This window comes from Pelobates fuscus, chromosome 6 (genome assembly GCF_036172605.1).
Source record: "Pelobates fuscus isolate aPelFus1 chromosome 6, aPelFus1.pri, whole genome shotgun sequence".
In the NCBI taxonomy this organism is placed as follows: Eukaryota; Metazoa; Chordata; class Amphibia; order Anura; family Pelobatidae; genus Pelobates; species Pelobates fuscus.
Window position 1 is genome coordinate 299020197 of NC_086322.1, and position 16081 is coordinate 299036277.

General features: G+C 45.6%; 1 protein-coding gene across 1 annotated transcript in view; it reads left to right on the forward strand.

Annotated features, from left to right (window-relative positions):
- LAMA5 (laminin subunit alpha 5) overlaps positions 1–16081 on the forward strand; it is a 92724-nt gene that overhangs the window by 72583 nt on the left and 4060 nt on the right. Inside the window, exons 62-79 of the mRNA XM_063459596.1 lie at positions 2454–2590; positions 4003–4159; positions 4886–5019; positions 5421–5583; positions 6379–6507; positions 6591–6745; positions 6845–6977; positions 7064–7207; positions 7427–7557; positions 7670–7837; positions 8804–8936; positions 9528–9676; positions 10132–10321; positions 10496–10645; positions 12478–12634; positions 12741–12871; positions 12959–13052; positions 13503–13622. Of these exons, the coding sequence (XP_063315666.1) occupies positions 2454–2590; positions 4003–4159; positions 4886–5019; positions 5421–5583; positions 6379–6507; positions 6591–6745; positions 6845–6977; positions 7064–7207; positions 7427–7557; positions 7670–7837; positions 8804–8936; positions 9528–9676; positions 10132–10321; positions 10496–10645; positions 12478–12634; positions 12741–12871; positions 12959–13052; positions 13503–13622 (2575 nt within the window). The remainder of the gene's footprint in view (positions 1–2453; positions 2591–4002; positions 4160–4885; positions 5020–5420; positions 5584–6378; positions 6508–6590; positions 6746–6844; positions 6978–7063; positions 7208–7426; positions 7558–7669; positions 7838–8803; positions 8937–9527; positions 9677–10131; positions 10322–10495; positions 10646–12477; positions 12635–12740; positions 12872–12958; positions 13053–13502; positions 13623–16081) is intronic.

The following is a 16081-nucleotide window of genomic DNA, read 5'->3' on the forward strand; positions in this document are numbered from 1 at the left end:
CACCCCCAAATACTCCCTGTATAGAGTATCACCCCCAAATACTCCCTGTATAGAGTATCACCCCCAAATACCCCTGTATAGAGTATCACCCCCAAATACTCCCTGTATAGAGTATCACCCCCAAATACCCCCTGTATAGAGTATTACCCCCCAAATACCCCCTGTATAGAGTATTACCCCCCAAATACCCCCTGTATAGAGTATTACCCCCCAAATACCCCCTGTATAGAGTATTACCCCCAAATACTCCCTGTATAGAGTATCACCCCCAAATACCCCCTGTATAGAGTATTACCCCACAAATACCCCCTGTATAGAGTATTACCCCCCAAATACCCCCTGTATAGAGTATTACCCCCCAAATACCCCCTGTATAGAGTATCACCCCCAAATACTCCCTGTATAGAGTATCACCCCCAAATACCCCCTGTATAGAGTATCACCCCCAATACCCCCTGTATAGAGTATCACCCCCCAAATACCCCCTGTATAGAGTATTACCCCCAAATACCCCCTGTATAGAATATCACCCCCAAATACCCCCTGTATAGAGTATCACCCCCAAATACCCCCTATATAGAGTATCACCCCCAAATACCCCCTGTATAGAGTATCACCCCGAAATACCCTCTGTATAGAGTATCACCCCCCAAATACCCCCTGTATAGAGTATCACCCCGAAATACCCCCTGTATAGAGTATCACCCCGAAATACCCCCTGTATAGAGTATCACCCCGAAATACCCCCTGTATAGAGTATCACCCCCAAATACCCCCTGTATAGAATATCACCCCCAAATACCCCCTGTATAGAGTATCACCCCCAAATACCCCCTGTATAGAGTATCACCCCCAAATACCCCCTGTATAGAGTATCACCCCCAAATACTCCCTGTATAGAGTATCACCCCCAAATACTCCCTGTATAGAGTATCACCCCCCAAATACCCCCTGTATAGAGTATCACCCCCCAAATACCCCCTGTATAGAATATCACCCCCAAATACCCCCTGTATATAGTATCACCCCCCAAATACCCCCTGTATAGAGTATCACCCCCCAAATACCCCCTGTATAGAGTATCACCCCCAAATACCCCCTGTATAGAGTATCACCCCCCAAATACCCCCTGTATAGAGTATTACCCCCAAATACCCCCTGTATAGAATATCACCCCAAAATACCCCCTGTATAGAGTATTACCCCCAAATACCCCCTGTATAGAGTATCACCCCCCAAATACCCCCTGTATAGAGTATTACCCCCAAATACCCCCTGTATAGAATATCACCCCAAAATACCCCCTGTATAGAGTATTACCCCCAAATACCCCCTGTATAGAGTATCACCCCCCAAATACCCCCTGTATAGAGTATCACCCCCCAAATACCCCCTGTATAGAGTATTACCCCCAAATACCCCCTGTATAGAATATCACCCCCAAATACCCCCTGTATAGAGTATCACCCCCAAATACCCCCTGTATAGAGTATCACCTCCAAATACCCCCTGTATAGAGTATCACCCCCAAATACTCCCTGTATAGAGTATCACCCCCCAAATACCCCCTGTATAGAGTATCACCCCCAAATACCCCCTATATAGAGTATCACCCCCAAATACCCCCTGTATAGAGTATCACCTCCAAATACCCCCTGTATAGAGTATCACCCCCAAATACCCCCTGTATAGAGTATCACCCCCAAATACTCCCTGTATAGAGTATCACCCCCCAAATACCCCCTGTATAGAGTATCACCCCCAAATACCCCCTGTATAGAGTATCACCCCCAAATACTCCCTGTATAGAGTATCACCCCCAAATACCCCCTGTATAGAGTATCACCCCCAAATACTCCCTGTATAGAGTATCACCCCCCAAATACCCCCTGTATAGAGTATCACCCCCAAATACCCCCTATATAGAGTATCACCCCCAAATACCCCCTGTATAGAGTATCACCCCCAAATACCCCCTATATAGAGTATAACCCCCAAATATCACCTGTATAGAGTATTACCCCCAAATACCCCCTGGGAAAAACTGAATGCCTCCTGTATTACCCCATAATACCCGGAGTATAGAGTATTATCACAAAATAGGTAAAACGGAATACCTCTTGTATTACCCCTAAATACCCCGAGTATATAGAGTATTAATCCAAAATAAGGAATACTAAATACTTTGAGCTAGGCAACGTTTGGAACTCCAGATCCTGTGGACTACATCTCTCCTGATTGATGCTTTGCCAGCATTATTACTGCAATATCTGGAGTGCCAAAAGCTGTCTACCCCTGATATAGAGTATAACCCCAAAATAAGGAAAACTACAGCAAATAGTTAAATAGTTACCCCGGTATAGAATACCCCATCCTTGTAGAATATTACTCTCCATGCAGTCAGAATCCGGTCCTGGTTGCCCCTAACCTTTCCTGTTGTTATTGCTCCTCAGGGTTTGGGGGATTATCTTGGAATGGTCCTGAAAGGGAACAGACTGAACTTTGTTTACAAACTGGCAGAGGAGCAGCCCACCTACCTGACCACCAGCGAGGACATCACGGAGCAGTTTGTCACGGTCACTATAGAGAGGTAACGTCCCGTCCCACCGGGTTTCATTCATCAAAATCAGTTGGAACCTGTAACGGACCGTTTCACTTACAAGAGGATAAAACCCAGTTTAGGCGATAATCCCCTTTCCAGATGCACAGGCAGCTACTGCAAACACCATTCTCCCGACTGGAACCACACGAACACTGGAACAGCTGAACAAGAAAAGCAGACATCGGCTTACACTCTTGGCAGTCAGCATACAATCCCATTCCCCCAAAGACCGAGACGACACATCGCTTTGAGGGTTAAGCAAGAACTCTAGACTGGGACACCCAGTCTGGCTTTTATTTCCAACTCACACATACAGGCCACACCCAGGGGGAGGCATAAAAGAACCAATGACATAGATGTTACCTCCCACACATCCCCTCCCCTTAGTGTGACACATAATCCCATTATGCATACAGAGTAAAATATACTTTTACACAACTTTCATAACTTTAAAACCATGCATCACATTCACATAAAAATACATATCCACAATCAATCCATTCAGGGGAACAACATATTAAAAAATGGCATGAATCCGACCAGGGGTTTAAAAGTTACTAAAAGTATATTTTGGGCCTTGGCTTGCAGCATGGCACAATCTGGCTCAAACAGAAGTAAAACATCCCCCACAATGCATCCCGGCTTCCTCCCTTCTGCCCTGGAGATAATTGGAGAAGTAATCCAATTATCTAGGACTAGAGTCAGACTCCATTAACCACATGGTTGCAAAAAGACAGTAAAAGACATAAAATTACATACTGATACATTTAACACATAAAACACACATTTCTACATATCCCCAGTTTAACTGAACACATAAATACCTACATAATATTTAAGACAGTATTACTGTGATATGTTACAAAGTCTTAAAGGGACATTAGTCCCAAAAGTCCCAATATGTCCATCGCTGATTTTAAAGGGCCAGTTGCAGCAATATAAATTATTACATGCCCAAATATAGTGTTTATAGAGCAATATGTTCATGGGCCGTAGTCACAGGGCAGGAGGCTAGCAGCCAGGCCTCTCCAGTTCACAGTGGCGAAGCTGGTTTCGCCACAGAACCTAAAACCAGATTGACAAATCCAAGTGTTTCATGGCAGGTGGAGTAATAAAACAAACTCTGTGTTCATTAAAACGCAATGCGTTATCAAAATACCAGGAAAACAGACAAACAACTTCATTAAACTAATGAACTGATATTGTATCACGTGTAAACATTAGTAACTCTGTGCAGACGGTGTTTGTGTAGACGTGACGGTGACTTTGATCTCCTAGTAGTGTTAGACGTGAGGTGACGCAGAGCGTCGGACATATTCTCTGTGATGTTGTGTTCGCCAGCTTTGTTATGCTAATACGGTTTCAGCTTCTCACGGTGTCTTTTGATCTCCATCCCCCAGGATGCTGCAGTACGGTCAGATGTCCACCGTCGTTTTCTCCAGCCAGGCCCTGCATGAGAAGAAAGGAGAAAGCACTGCAAGTGGAGACCAGGGTCTGCTCAACCTGGACCCCGGCCGCGTGGTGTTCTACGTGGGCGGGTATCCTGATGGATTTGTGGTACGTGATCAAAGAAAACCCAGCGCAAGTTTGGCTGCTTCACATTTCACGTTGTAACTTCCACTGGAAATTAATTTTACCAACATTATATCCACTGCCATCCCTTACTAAGTAATATAACAGATTGGTCATTTGTTTATTATCGAGTCTTAAAACAGTTACGTAAAAACACAGCCCGCAATTTATATAAAACAATAAGATAAAATGTGCTCAATGCAAATTGCACAGTGTAGAATTACAGAACTTTGTTCATGGAGAGAACGATGAAAACCGTGTATTACCCATAATCCCTGGCTGCAGGGGGAGCTCTGTATACTGTGTGATTATGGGGTAAGGCGGGTTATTACCCAGAATCCATGGCTGCAGGGGGAGCTCTGTATACTGTGTGATTATGGGGTAAGGCGGGTTATTACCCAGAATCCCTGGCTGCAGGGGGCGCTCTGTATACTGTGTGATTGTGGAGTAAGGCGGGTTATAACCCAGAATCCCTGGCTGCAGAGGGAGCTCTGTATACTGTGTGATTATGGAGTAAGGCGGGTTATTACTCAGAATCCTTGGCTGCAAAGTATTATGGAAAACAGAGGTAGGTGTGATAAGGCATGTATTGCCTAGTTGTTGGTGGCAGTCATTCAGTGTCTGTTTAATGATCTGTTTTATTTTGTGCATATTTATTGATTGATTGATTTTTGGATCACTTTTATAAGCTAATTATCTTTCCTTTTTCAGCCCCCAGACCCCCTGAATTATCCAAAGTATCGCGGCTGCATTGAGATGGACAGCCTCAACGAGAAACCCATCAGTCTGTATGATTTTGAGAGAACCTTCTATCTGGACACTCTCCAGGACAAACCATGTGGCAGGTAGGATCCTTATTGTCTATCCAGGGCTAGGCCGGCAAAGCATCATGGGAGATGTACTCCACAACATCTAGAGTGCCGAAGGTTGCCTCCCCATGTTCTGTGGCCTTCTTGGCATTCGCAATAGTCTTAGAGCTAAGCGATTGCCATGTCCAAGAGTTTTAATGTTGATATATTAATATGTTGATATTAATGATTATATTCTGCATTTTAATCAATATTTTGTAACTCTGTAGTGAGCTTTTAGTAGCTCTGGGTCCAGTGAATAAAAAACCCTGGATTGACCAGCGTTTGTTGCTCCACCAACTACAGAGCTCTGTACAGGACTAGAACATGGTGTGCATGCTAAAGGTGGTGGATTTGGCTACATTTCCTCACATTGTTTACCTGACGTTTCTTCCCAGATCTAAATCCACAAATGATCCGTGGCTCACTGATGGTTCTTACTTTGATGGTACGGGTTATGCAGAGATTAAACTGGACCAGCTGCCCGGCTCTACCAAGAGGTTTGAGATGGACGTCCGCCTCGTCTCCTACAACGGGATTCTGTTCTTCCTCGATGCAGAGGTACGGAGTCCATACACGTTGATCCGTGTGACTGCAGGCTACACAAACAGAATGATTGCTTTAAACATTGGAAATGTTCCTCATTTAATGCTCTTTCACTGAAATCATGACTATTTTAGGAACATTAAATTGCCTTGTTTTAATCACCGATGGAGTTTTTAAAGGACTGATTTTTCTGAATATGAATTGATTTCACACCCTTCTCATCTTGTTGTGGCTTCCTGTCTGTTTCTTGTGGATTATTAATTTTTACTTGTATAACATTCAGGAATCTTAAAGGAACACTAAAGGCACCATGACCACTTCATCTGATCGAAGTGGCCTGGGTGCAGTGTCCCAGTCCTTTAACCATGTCATTGTAATTATTGCAATTATTGAGAAACTTCAATTATTACCTTGCAGGGTTAACTCGGCCACTAGAGGCACTTCCAGGTGGTTAGGCGGCTCTTGGTCGCTTATCTGACACTGGATGTCCTCACGAGGACGAGGGGGGTATTGTAGGTCACTATAGTGCTAGGAAACAACTTTAAAGGGAGCCCATTGTCCTGGAATTAACAGTAACTTCTTTAGGACTATAGGTTCCCTTCTGTTCACCCCAGTTTGTAATCAGGAGTGTTTGATCCCATTCGGTTCTGTAAGAGGAAGCGCACCTAGTCTCTAGAGGTGGATGTAACCCAGCAATGAAAACATGATGTAAAAATGGGGTGCGGATGGAATTGAAGTTAAGATTTTGGATCCAGCACCCCAGGAGGTTGTGAGCTCTTGTAGAAACGGTGGTCTCTGTCTGATTTCTAGGATCAGTTCCTGTGTCTAGCGGTTGAAGAAGGAAAACTAATCCTATATTACAATGTTGGAGAGGGGCTCCAGAAGCCCGAGTCGGTAGATCCCTCCAACGCTCCAATCAGCACGTCCACCCCTAAATCGGTAAGGCAGCTTTATTCCCACATTCTGACAGTCGCAGAGACTTGCGTGATGTGGCTAATGTTACCCTCCTGGTGTCTATGCAGGTCCATGTCATTCTGGTGATGACTGGCAATAAGAAAAGGATTTTTGTGCGTCTAGAAAGGATCAATGTGTTTATAGTGGAATATGAAAGCGGAAAACTGGAGACGGCTCAGTACTTTTACCTCGGCGGACTGTTACCAAGCAAGTTCCCGGAGAGGTAAGAGGAACGCCTGCCGGAAACTCACTGTCACTGCTTTCTGTAAACAGTAGTTTTTCCAAATGTCTTCATATATTCACATTATATGCTCTTTTTCAGCCTTAAGGACATCTTTCCTGGCGGAGGCTCCATAAGGGGCTGCATGAAAGGTCTCAAAGCTTTGGGGAAATACATGGATCTGAAACGAATGAATACTACAGGTGTAAGCTATGGCTGCACCTCGGACCTGCTGGTAAGTAACATCTCAAGGTCCAACCTTCCCAGACATGGTGTAGCCCATCCAAGGGTTCACTGGTTCTATTTATTTTTCTCTAACAGATTGCAAGGTCCGTTCAGTTCTTTGGACACGGATTCCTCAGTATGTCTTTGAAGAACGTGCCCACCCTTCAGGATGACTTCTCTGTAGGGTTTGGCTTCCAGACCAGTCAGATTAATGGCTTAATGTACAGCCACGCCACTGAGGTACTGACCAGTTACTGCTCTGTAATGTCATCTCGTGAGCTTAGCAAGTGTGTTTGTTCTGTGATGTTTGTGATGTTCTCAATTCGCACTCATGTTAATCCCCCAACGGGTTACATTATATCCCAGGTGTCCTCGGTGATCGCCAGTTTGGGGGCTGGTTGGCGGTAATATATGACAATGCTAACGACTATGTTTGGTATTTTGGCTTTGTGTCTGCAGGGTGGTTCCTGCCAAATATCCCTCCAGGATGGCCTTGTGAATGTCAGAATGCTAAGTGCAGAGCTGGCGTCCAAAGCTGCGTATGCTGATGGAGTAGGCCATTATCTCACCCTCTACAGCAACAAGGATGAGTGAGTGTCAGTGGGAGGCTGTGACTTGCAGGATATATCTTATTCGTGTTAATCAGACACTGCAGGAATTGTCCATGCCAGCCTTTCTATAAACCGTATTGTTATTCTCCAGGGTGCGATTTTACATGGATGACCAGCTACAGGAGACACGTAGATTGTCCTCTGCCAGCAGTGCAGCTCCACAGGAGGCAGCCTCTAGCACAGTCCTGTTAGGAGGATCACCGGAGATGAGTCAGCAAGCAAACCTAAGTGGCTGCATGAGAAATATCTTTGTAAAGAGGTGAGAGACATGTAGGGTGAGCTTCATTCATCTCTGCACCTTCACTGCCCTCCCTATTCACCCCCCATCTCTCTGTAACATCCCTGCCCTTCGCATTCACCCCCCATCTCTCTGTACCATCCCTACCCTCCCTATTCACCCCCCATCTCTCTGTACCATTCCTACCCTCCCTATTAACTCCCCATCTCTCTGTACAACCCCTGCCCTCCGCATTCACCCCAATCTCTCTGTACCATCCCTGCCCTCCCCATTCACCCATCTCTCTGTACCATCCCTGCCCTCCCCATTCACCCCCATATCTCGGTACCATCCCTACCCTCCCTATTCACCCCCCATCTCTCTGTACCACCCCTGCCCTCCACATTCACCCCCCATCTCTCTGTACCACCCCTGCCCTCCGCATTCACCCCCATCTCTCTGTACCACCCCTGCCCTCCGCATTCACCCCCATCTCTCTGTACCATCCCCGCCCTCCACATTCACCCCCATCTCTCTGTACCATCCCTGCCCTCAGCATTCACCCCCATCTCTCTGTACCATCCCTGCCCTCAGCATTCACCCCCATCTCTCTGTACCATCCCTTTCCTCAGCATTCACCCCCATCTCTCTGTACCATCCCTGCCCTCTGCATTCACCCCCATCTCTCTGTACCATCCCTGCCCTCCACATTCACCCCATCACTCTGTACCATCCCTGCCCTCCGAATTCACACCCCATCTCTCTGTACCACCCCTGCCCTCTGCATTCACCCCATCTCTCTGTACCACCCCTGCCCTCCGCATTCACCCCCATCTCTCTGTACCATCCCTGCCCTCCACATTCACCCCCATCTCACTGTACCATCCCTGCCCTCCGCATTCACCCCCATCTCTCCATAACATCACTGTCCCCCCCCCCCTCCATGGCATTGCCTCTTTTCATGGCTCCATGTTTACCCTCTTACCATCTCCTCTCTGTATATCTCAGGAAATCAGGGCCGCAGACGGTGCTTGATCTGTTACAGAACCAGCAGAGTGTGAATGTCACCATGAGCTGTCAGGACCAGTCCGAGGATCGGCCGCTGGAGATTCGGGCTTTACTGAAGAAAGATAAGCTGAAGGTAAGCTGGTGATGCTTGAACGGACCTGGCATACGGAGGGATTACGTGTTACTGGGCCTGGTGTCTGGGAATCCTTCCTGACAGATTGTGTTATAATTAACATAGAGCGACAGACTATGTACCGGGCTGAGAGAGAGAGGGTTAACCCTTAAACCATAATTAGACTGAAAAGGGGGAAACTTGGTCAGATTAACATGTTTAACTTGTTTACTGTGTTATCAAAAATGACTAATAAAGAAAATGCAATAATCAAGAAAGTTTTAATCTAACAGACTGGGAATTCCTTTTTTTATGCACATTATGTATTCCTTAAACAAAGTGCTTTAAATAACTGAAATCCAGATATAAACCGCTTTAATATGCGTATTCCTCCTATATATCGGTCCAGATAAAGGGCGATGGGAGAGATAGACTGTGTTTTTGCAGAGAACAGATTCATGTTAAAATGTATCAATAAAACAATCTTGTAGAATTAAACCGGACAGCAGAGATGGTTAATAAAGAAATTTGATTTTAATTGATTTGTGATATGAAAAGCATCTCACTGACAGCTGGTAGTTTGGCTAATGCCCTGATCTCCTGTATTTTTAGGCTCGGCAGAGAAAGTTGGCGATGCCCGATCAGAGACACTCGGATTTATCCTGTGTTCAGCCCAAAAGTGTTATGGGAGCATTGAGATTTGGGGGATCCCCCTTCAGCCACTTAGAATTCCGAGATCTTCCTGCTTTTGTACAGGAACGGTGAGTGAGCTGTGAGCTTTCTTCAGTCCCAACACCCGGTCCTTATCTTCAACATGGAAGCTGCCATTTCTATACAGGAACCACAGTCCATACAGTACATAGCTTATTATCTGTGTTTAGAGTGTGATCTCCGCGGGTGACTCTCTGACGTAGGTGTCTGGAGCACATTCTGGCTATACGATGATATTATTTGTATCTCAAACTAGGAAACCATTATCTGAATGTAGACTATTTAAAAAATGGTTCCAATTAAAGGACAGACATTATTATTTATATTTTACAAAAATATAAAGAGGACACAGCCTTTAATTTCAGTATAATGGTGTCCGTAAACGGGAAAAATGTCCCTTCACAACCACGTACAATGTAACCACAGAAACACACATATTAAAATCAAAATACACGTTAAACAGAAAGAAATCGCAGTTATCTTATCTAGCCGTTACCACCTTTAGGTTTCACTTCTCACTTGAGGTCCGACTGAACGCTTCCCACGGCGTAATATTTCATGCTAACAGCAAACAAGATCGTTCATCCGTGACACTTGGCGTCTCCAACGGCCGATTCGTACTCCAGGTGGACATCGGAGGTAAAAAGCTCCATGTGACCAGTAAAGACAAATACCATGATGGGATGTGGCACACGGTAAGTGATATCTGTACTAACCTCCCCCACAGTATGATCTGAATTTTCTGAGCTTTTCCCGTGGCCTCGCAGTCACTTTTCTAAGTTCACGTTTAATATAACTTGTTACAGTGCTGTGCATGCAGAGTGTACATTAGGGGCTGGCTTCTACAGTAACCACATTCTGTTTCTCAGGTTTTCTTCGGGAGAGAGAAGAATAAGTTGCGTCTAGTCGTGGATGGACTCAAAAGTAAGAGCAGAACGCTGCCCCCCAGAACCACACTGACGCTGACTCTCCCAGTCTACATCGGAGGAGTGCCTGTGCACAAAGTCCGACACAACGCGGTGAGTGAACTAATGGAAGGTTATTAAAGGGACACTCCAGGCTCCCACACGTTAGGTGCACTGTGTAGGTTAGGTTACAGTTAGTTATACTGGGTGGGTTTATATTATTAAAGAGACACTCCAGGCTCCCACACACGTTAGGTGCACTGTGTAGGTTAGGTTACAGTTAGTTATACTGGGTGGGTTTATATTATTAAAGGGACACTCCAGGCTTCCACACACGTTAGATGCACTGTGTAGGTTATGTTACAGTTAGTTATACTGGGTGGGTTTATATTATTAAAGGAACACTCCAGGCTCCCACACACGTTAGATGCACTGTGTAGGTCAGGTTACAGTTAGTTATACTGGGTGGGTTTATATTATTAAAGGGACACTCCAGGCTTCCACACACGTTAGATGCACTGTGTAGGTTATGTTACAGTTAGTTATACTGGATGGGTTTATATTATTAAAGGGACACTCCAGGCTCCCACACATGTAAGGTGCACTATGTAGCTTAGGTTACAGTTAGTTATACTGGGTGGGTTTATATTATTAAAGGGACACTCCAGGCTCCCACACACGTTAGATGCACTGTGTAGGTCAGGTTACAGTTAGTTATACTGGGTGGGTTTATATTATTAAAGGGACACTCCAGGCTTCCACACACGTTAGATGCACTGTGTAGGTTATGTTACAGTTAGTTATACTGGATGGGTTTATATTATTAAAGGGACACTCCAGGCTCCCACACATGTAAGGTGCACTATGTAGCTTAGGTTACAGTTAGTTATACTGGGTGGGTTTATATTATTAAAGGGACACTCCAGGCTCCCACACATGTTAGGTGCACTGTGTAGGTTAGGTTACAGTTAGTTATACTGGGTGGGTTTATATTATTAAAGGGACACTCCAGGCTCCCACACACGTTAGATGCACTGTGTAGGTTAGGTTACAGTTAGTTATACTGGGTGGGTTTATATTATTAAAGGGACACTCCAGGCTCCCACACACGTTCGGTGCACTGTGTAGGTTAGGTTGGAGTTAGTTTTACTGGGTGGGTTTATATTATTAAAGGGACACTCCAGGCTCCCACACACGTTAGATGCACTGTGTAGGTCAGGTTACAGTTAGTTATACTGGGTGGGTTTATATTATTAAAGGGACACTCCAGGCTCCCACACACGTTAGATGCACTGTGTAGGTTAGGTTACAGTTAGTTATACTGGGTGGGTTTATATTATTAAAGGGACACTCCAGGCTCCCACATACGTTAGATGCACTGTGTAGGTTGTTACAGTTAGTTATACTGGGTGGGTTTATATTATTAACCCCTTAATGACCAAACTTCTGGAATAAAAGGGAATCATGACATGTCACACATGTCATGTGTCCTTAAGGGGTTAAAGGGACACTCCAGGCTCCCACACACGTTAGATGCACTGTGTAGGTTAGGTTACAGTTAGTTATACTGGGTGGGTTTATATTATTAAAGGGACACTCCAGGCACCCACACACGTTAGATGCACTGTGTAGGTTGTTACAGTTAGTTATACTGGGTGGGTTTATATTATTAAAGGGACACTCCAGGCTCCCACACACGTTAGATGCACTGTGTAGGTTGTTACAGTTAGTTATACTGGGTGGGTTTATATTATTAAAGGGACACTCCAGGCTCCCACACACGTTAGATGCACTATGTAGGTTAGGTTACAGTTAGTTATACTGGGTGGGTTTATATTATTGAGAAAATGTTGTTGAATTACTTTATATTCTCTTCCGTGGTAAAACGATGCTTCGTACATTGCATCAGCCGTGACAACCAACCAGTTTCTCTCTCTGTTATTCAGGAAGCCTCATTGAAAAGCTTCAGTGGATGCCTGAGGAATCTTAAGATGGACGGACGACCTTTGAACTCTCCGGACAATGTCGTGGGTGTTACACCTTGCTACGAGGGCGCCACAGAGAAAGGATTGTTCCTCTCTAATGGGGGATTCGTAACATTAGGTAAGATAACGTTTGTTGTTTTAGAACACAGAGAATATTAAGCCATTCGCACGGATCCTCCTAGTTATCTGATGGTTTGTTGTTGTTTTTTTCTCCCACTTTTCAGAGAATCTCGTTAATTTGGGGCAGGATCTGGAGGTAAAGTTGGAGATTCGGCCAATGCGTCCGTCTGGACTTATATTCCACATCCAGACCCTAGACGGTCACTATCTGACACTAGCTATGTCTCATGGAAAGGTATTGGCAGTTCTTTGTCTCTGTGATGGTCACACAATGCGGTTTGCCCTTGGGTCTCTTATTGTCTCTTCTTTCCTCTGTCTCAAGGTTACTGTAGCTGTGAATGTTGGCGCAGGGGAATACTCCACGTCGGTGGGTGTAGAGCAGAGCCTGTGTGATGGGCACTGGCATACCATAGCAGGTTAGTACTGGGACAGTAAAACATCCTTTATAAATAAATCCATTTTTCGCTGATACGCTAAACACCGTGAAGAGAAAACCAAACGGCAACATTTACATCAAAATAACTGATTTGGAGACATTCTCGTGCTCTGCTACAGTCAGTTATTCATGAAAGTGAGAATTGTTAGGAATTCAAAGTAAATTTGAAACTTTAAGACAAAATAAGAAAACGGAGGATATAGCCAAGAACGTTTGGTTTGGGTAGATTGGCCTAAATTTCTTAAATGTCTACGATTCTCCCTTTAGTAAATAACCCTGGCCGTTTCGGTTCATTTTTAGTGAATTAACCATTTTGCATTTAATTGCAGGCTGAGATCCGTTCGGTTCTAATATATTTGTGGGTTCGCAGATCCAGTCAGTTTTGTTGTCTTTTTGGATTTGCAGCTAAATACGTTTTATTTCTCTCCAGTTACTAAAGGAAGCAATGTTATCCAGCTGGACGTGGATACTGACGGGAATCACACTGTGGGAGCGAGTTCCTTTCATCAGAATAAAAATAAAGGAACGCTTTATGTGGGCGCCATGCCAGGTTAGTTTGCAGACTGGGCGAGAGCTGCAATGTCTCCCCCTTGGGGTAAAAGGGAGGGCAAGCTTTACAGAGGGTGACTGGCTGTTCTGGTGGGGCATGGAGTATTACGGTGGGTCACAGGAGGTTATGACAGGTCGTGGAGTGTTATGTTACGTTGGGTCACAGGAGGTTATGACAGGTCGTGGGGTGTTATGTTCCGGTGGGTCACAGAAGGTTATGACAGGTCGTGGAGTGTTATGTTCCGGTGGGTCACAGGAGGTTATGACAGGTCGTGGAGTGTTATGTTACGGTGGGTCACAGAAGGTTATGACATGTCGTGGGGTGTTATGTTACGGTGGGTCACAGGAGGTTATGACAGGTCGTGGGGTGTTATGTTCCGGTGGGTCACAAAAGGTTATGACAGGTTGTGGGGTGTTATGTTCTGGTGGGTCAAAGAAGGTTATGACAGGTCGTGGGGTGTTATGTTACGTTGGATCACAGGAGGTTATGACAGGTCGTGGGGTGTTATGTTACGTTGGATCACAGGAGGTTATGACAGGTCGTGGAGTGTTATGTTCCGTTGGATCACAGGAGGTTATGACAGGTCGTGGGGTGTTATGTTCCGGTGGGTCACAAAAGGTTATGACAGGTTGTGGGGTGTTATGTTACGTTGGATCACAGGAGGTTATGACAGGTCGTGGGGTGTTATGTTACATTGGAGCACAGGAGGTTATGACAGGTCGTGGAGTGTTATGTTACGTTGGGTCACAGGAGGTTATGACAGGTCGTGGGGTGTTATGTTACGTTGGGTCACAGGAGGTTATGACAGGTTGTGGGGTGTTATGTTACGGTGGGTCAAAGAAGGTTATGACAGGTCGTGGGGTGTTATGTTACGGTGGGTCACAGGAGGTTATGACATGTCGTGAGGTGTTATGTTCCGGTGGGTCACAGGAGGTTATGACAGGTCGTGGAGTGTTATGTTACGTTGGGTCACAGGAGGTTATGACATGTCGTGGGGTGTTATGTTACGGTGGGTCACAGAAGGTTATGACAGGTTGTGGGGTGTTATGTTACGGTGGGTCAAAGAAGGTTATGACAGGTCGTGGGGTGTTATGTTACGGTGGGTCACAGGAGGTTATGACATGTCGTGAGGTGTTATGTTCCGGTGGGTCACAGGAGGTTATGACAGGTCGTGGGGTGTTATGTTCTGGTGGGTCAAAGAAGGTTATGACAGGTCGTGGGGTGTTATGTTACGTTGGATCACAGGAGGTTATGACAGGTCGTGGGGTGTTATGTTACATTGGAGCACAGGAGGTTATGACATGTCGTGGGGTGTTATGTTACGGTGGGTCACAGAAGGTTATGACAGGTTGTGGGGTGTTATGTTACGGTGGGTCAAAGAAGGTTATGACAGGTCGTGGAGTGTTATGTTACGTTGGGTCACAGAAGGTTATGACAGGTCGTGAGGTGTTATGTTCCGGTGGGTCACAGGAGGTTATGACAGGTCGTGGGGTGTTATGTTCTGGTGGGTCAAAGAAGGTTATGACAGGTCGTGGGGTGTTATGTTACGTTGGATCACAGGAGGTTATGACAGGTCGTGGGGTGTTATGTTACATTGGAGCACAGGAGGTTATGACAGGTCGTGGAGTGTTATGTTACGTTGGGTCACAGGAGGTTATGACAGGTCGTGGGGTGTTATGTTACGTTGGGTCACAGGAGGTTATGACATGTCGTGGGGTGTTATGTTACGGTGGGTCACAGAAGGTTATGACAGGTTGTGGGGTGTTATGTTACGGTGGGTCAAAGAAGGTTATGACAGGTCGTGGGGTGTTATGTTACGGTGGGTCACAGGAGGTTATGACATGTCGTGGGGTGTTATGTTACGGTGGGTCAAAGAAGGTTATGACAGGTCGTGGGGTGTTATGTTACGTTGGGTCACAGGAGGTTATGACAGTCGTGGGGTGTTATGTTCCGGTGGGTCACAGAAGGTTATGACATGTCGTGGGGTGTTATGTTACGGTGGGTCACAGGAGGTTATGACAGGTCGTGGGGTGTTATGTTACGGTGGGTCACAGAAGGTTATGACATGTCGTGGGGTGTTATGTTACGTTGGATCACAGGAGGTTATGACAGGTCGTGGAGTATTATGTTACGTTGGGTCACAGGAGGTTATGACAGGTCGTGGGGTGTTATGTTACGTTGGATCACAGGAGGTTATGACAGGTTGTGGGGTGTTATGTTCCGGTGGGTCACAGGAGGTTATGACAGGTTGTGGGGTGTTATGTTCCGGTGGGTCACAGGGGGTTATGACAGGTCGTGGGGTGTTATGTTACGTTGGGTCACAGAAGGTTATGACAGGTCGTGGGGTGTTATGTTCCGGTGGGTCACAGGAGGTTATGACAGGTTGTGGGGTGTTATGTTCCGGTGGGTCACAGGGGGTTATGACAGGTCGTGGGGTGTTATGTTCCGTTGGGTCACAG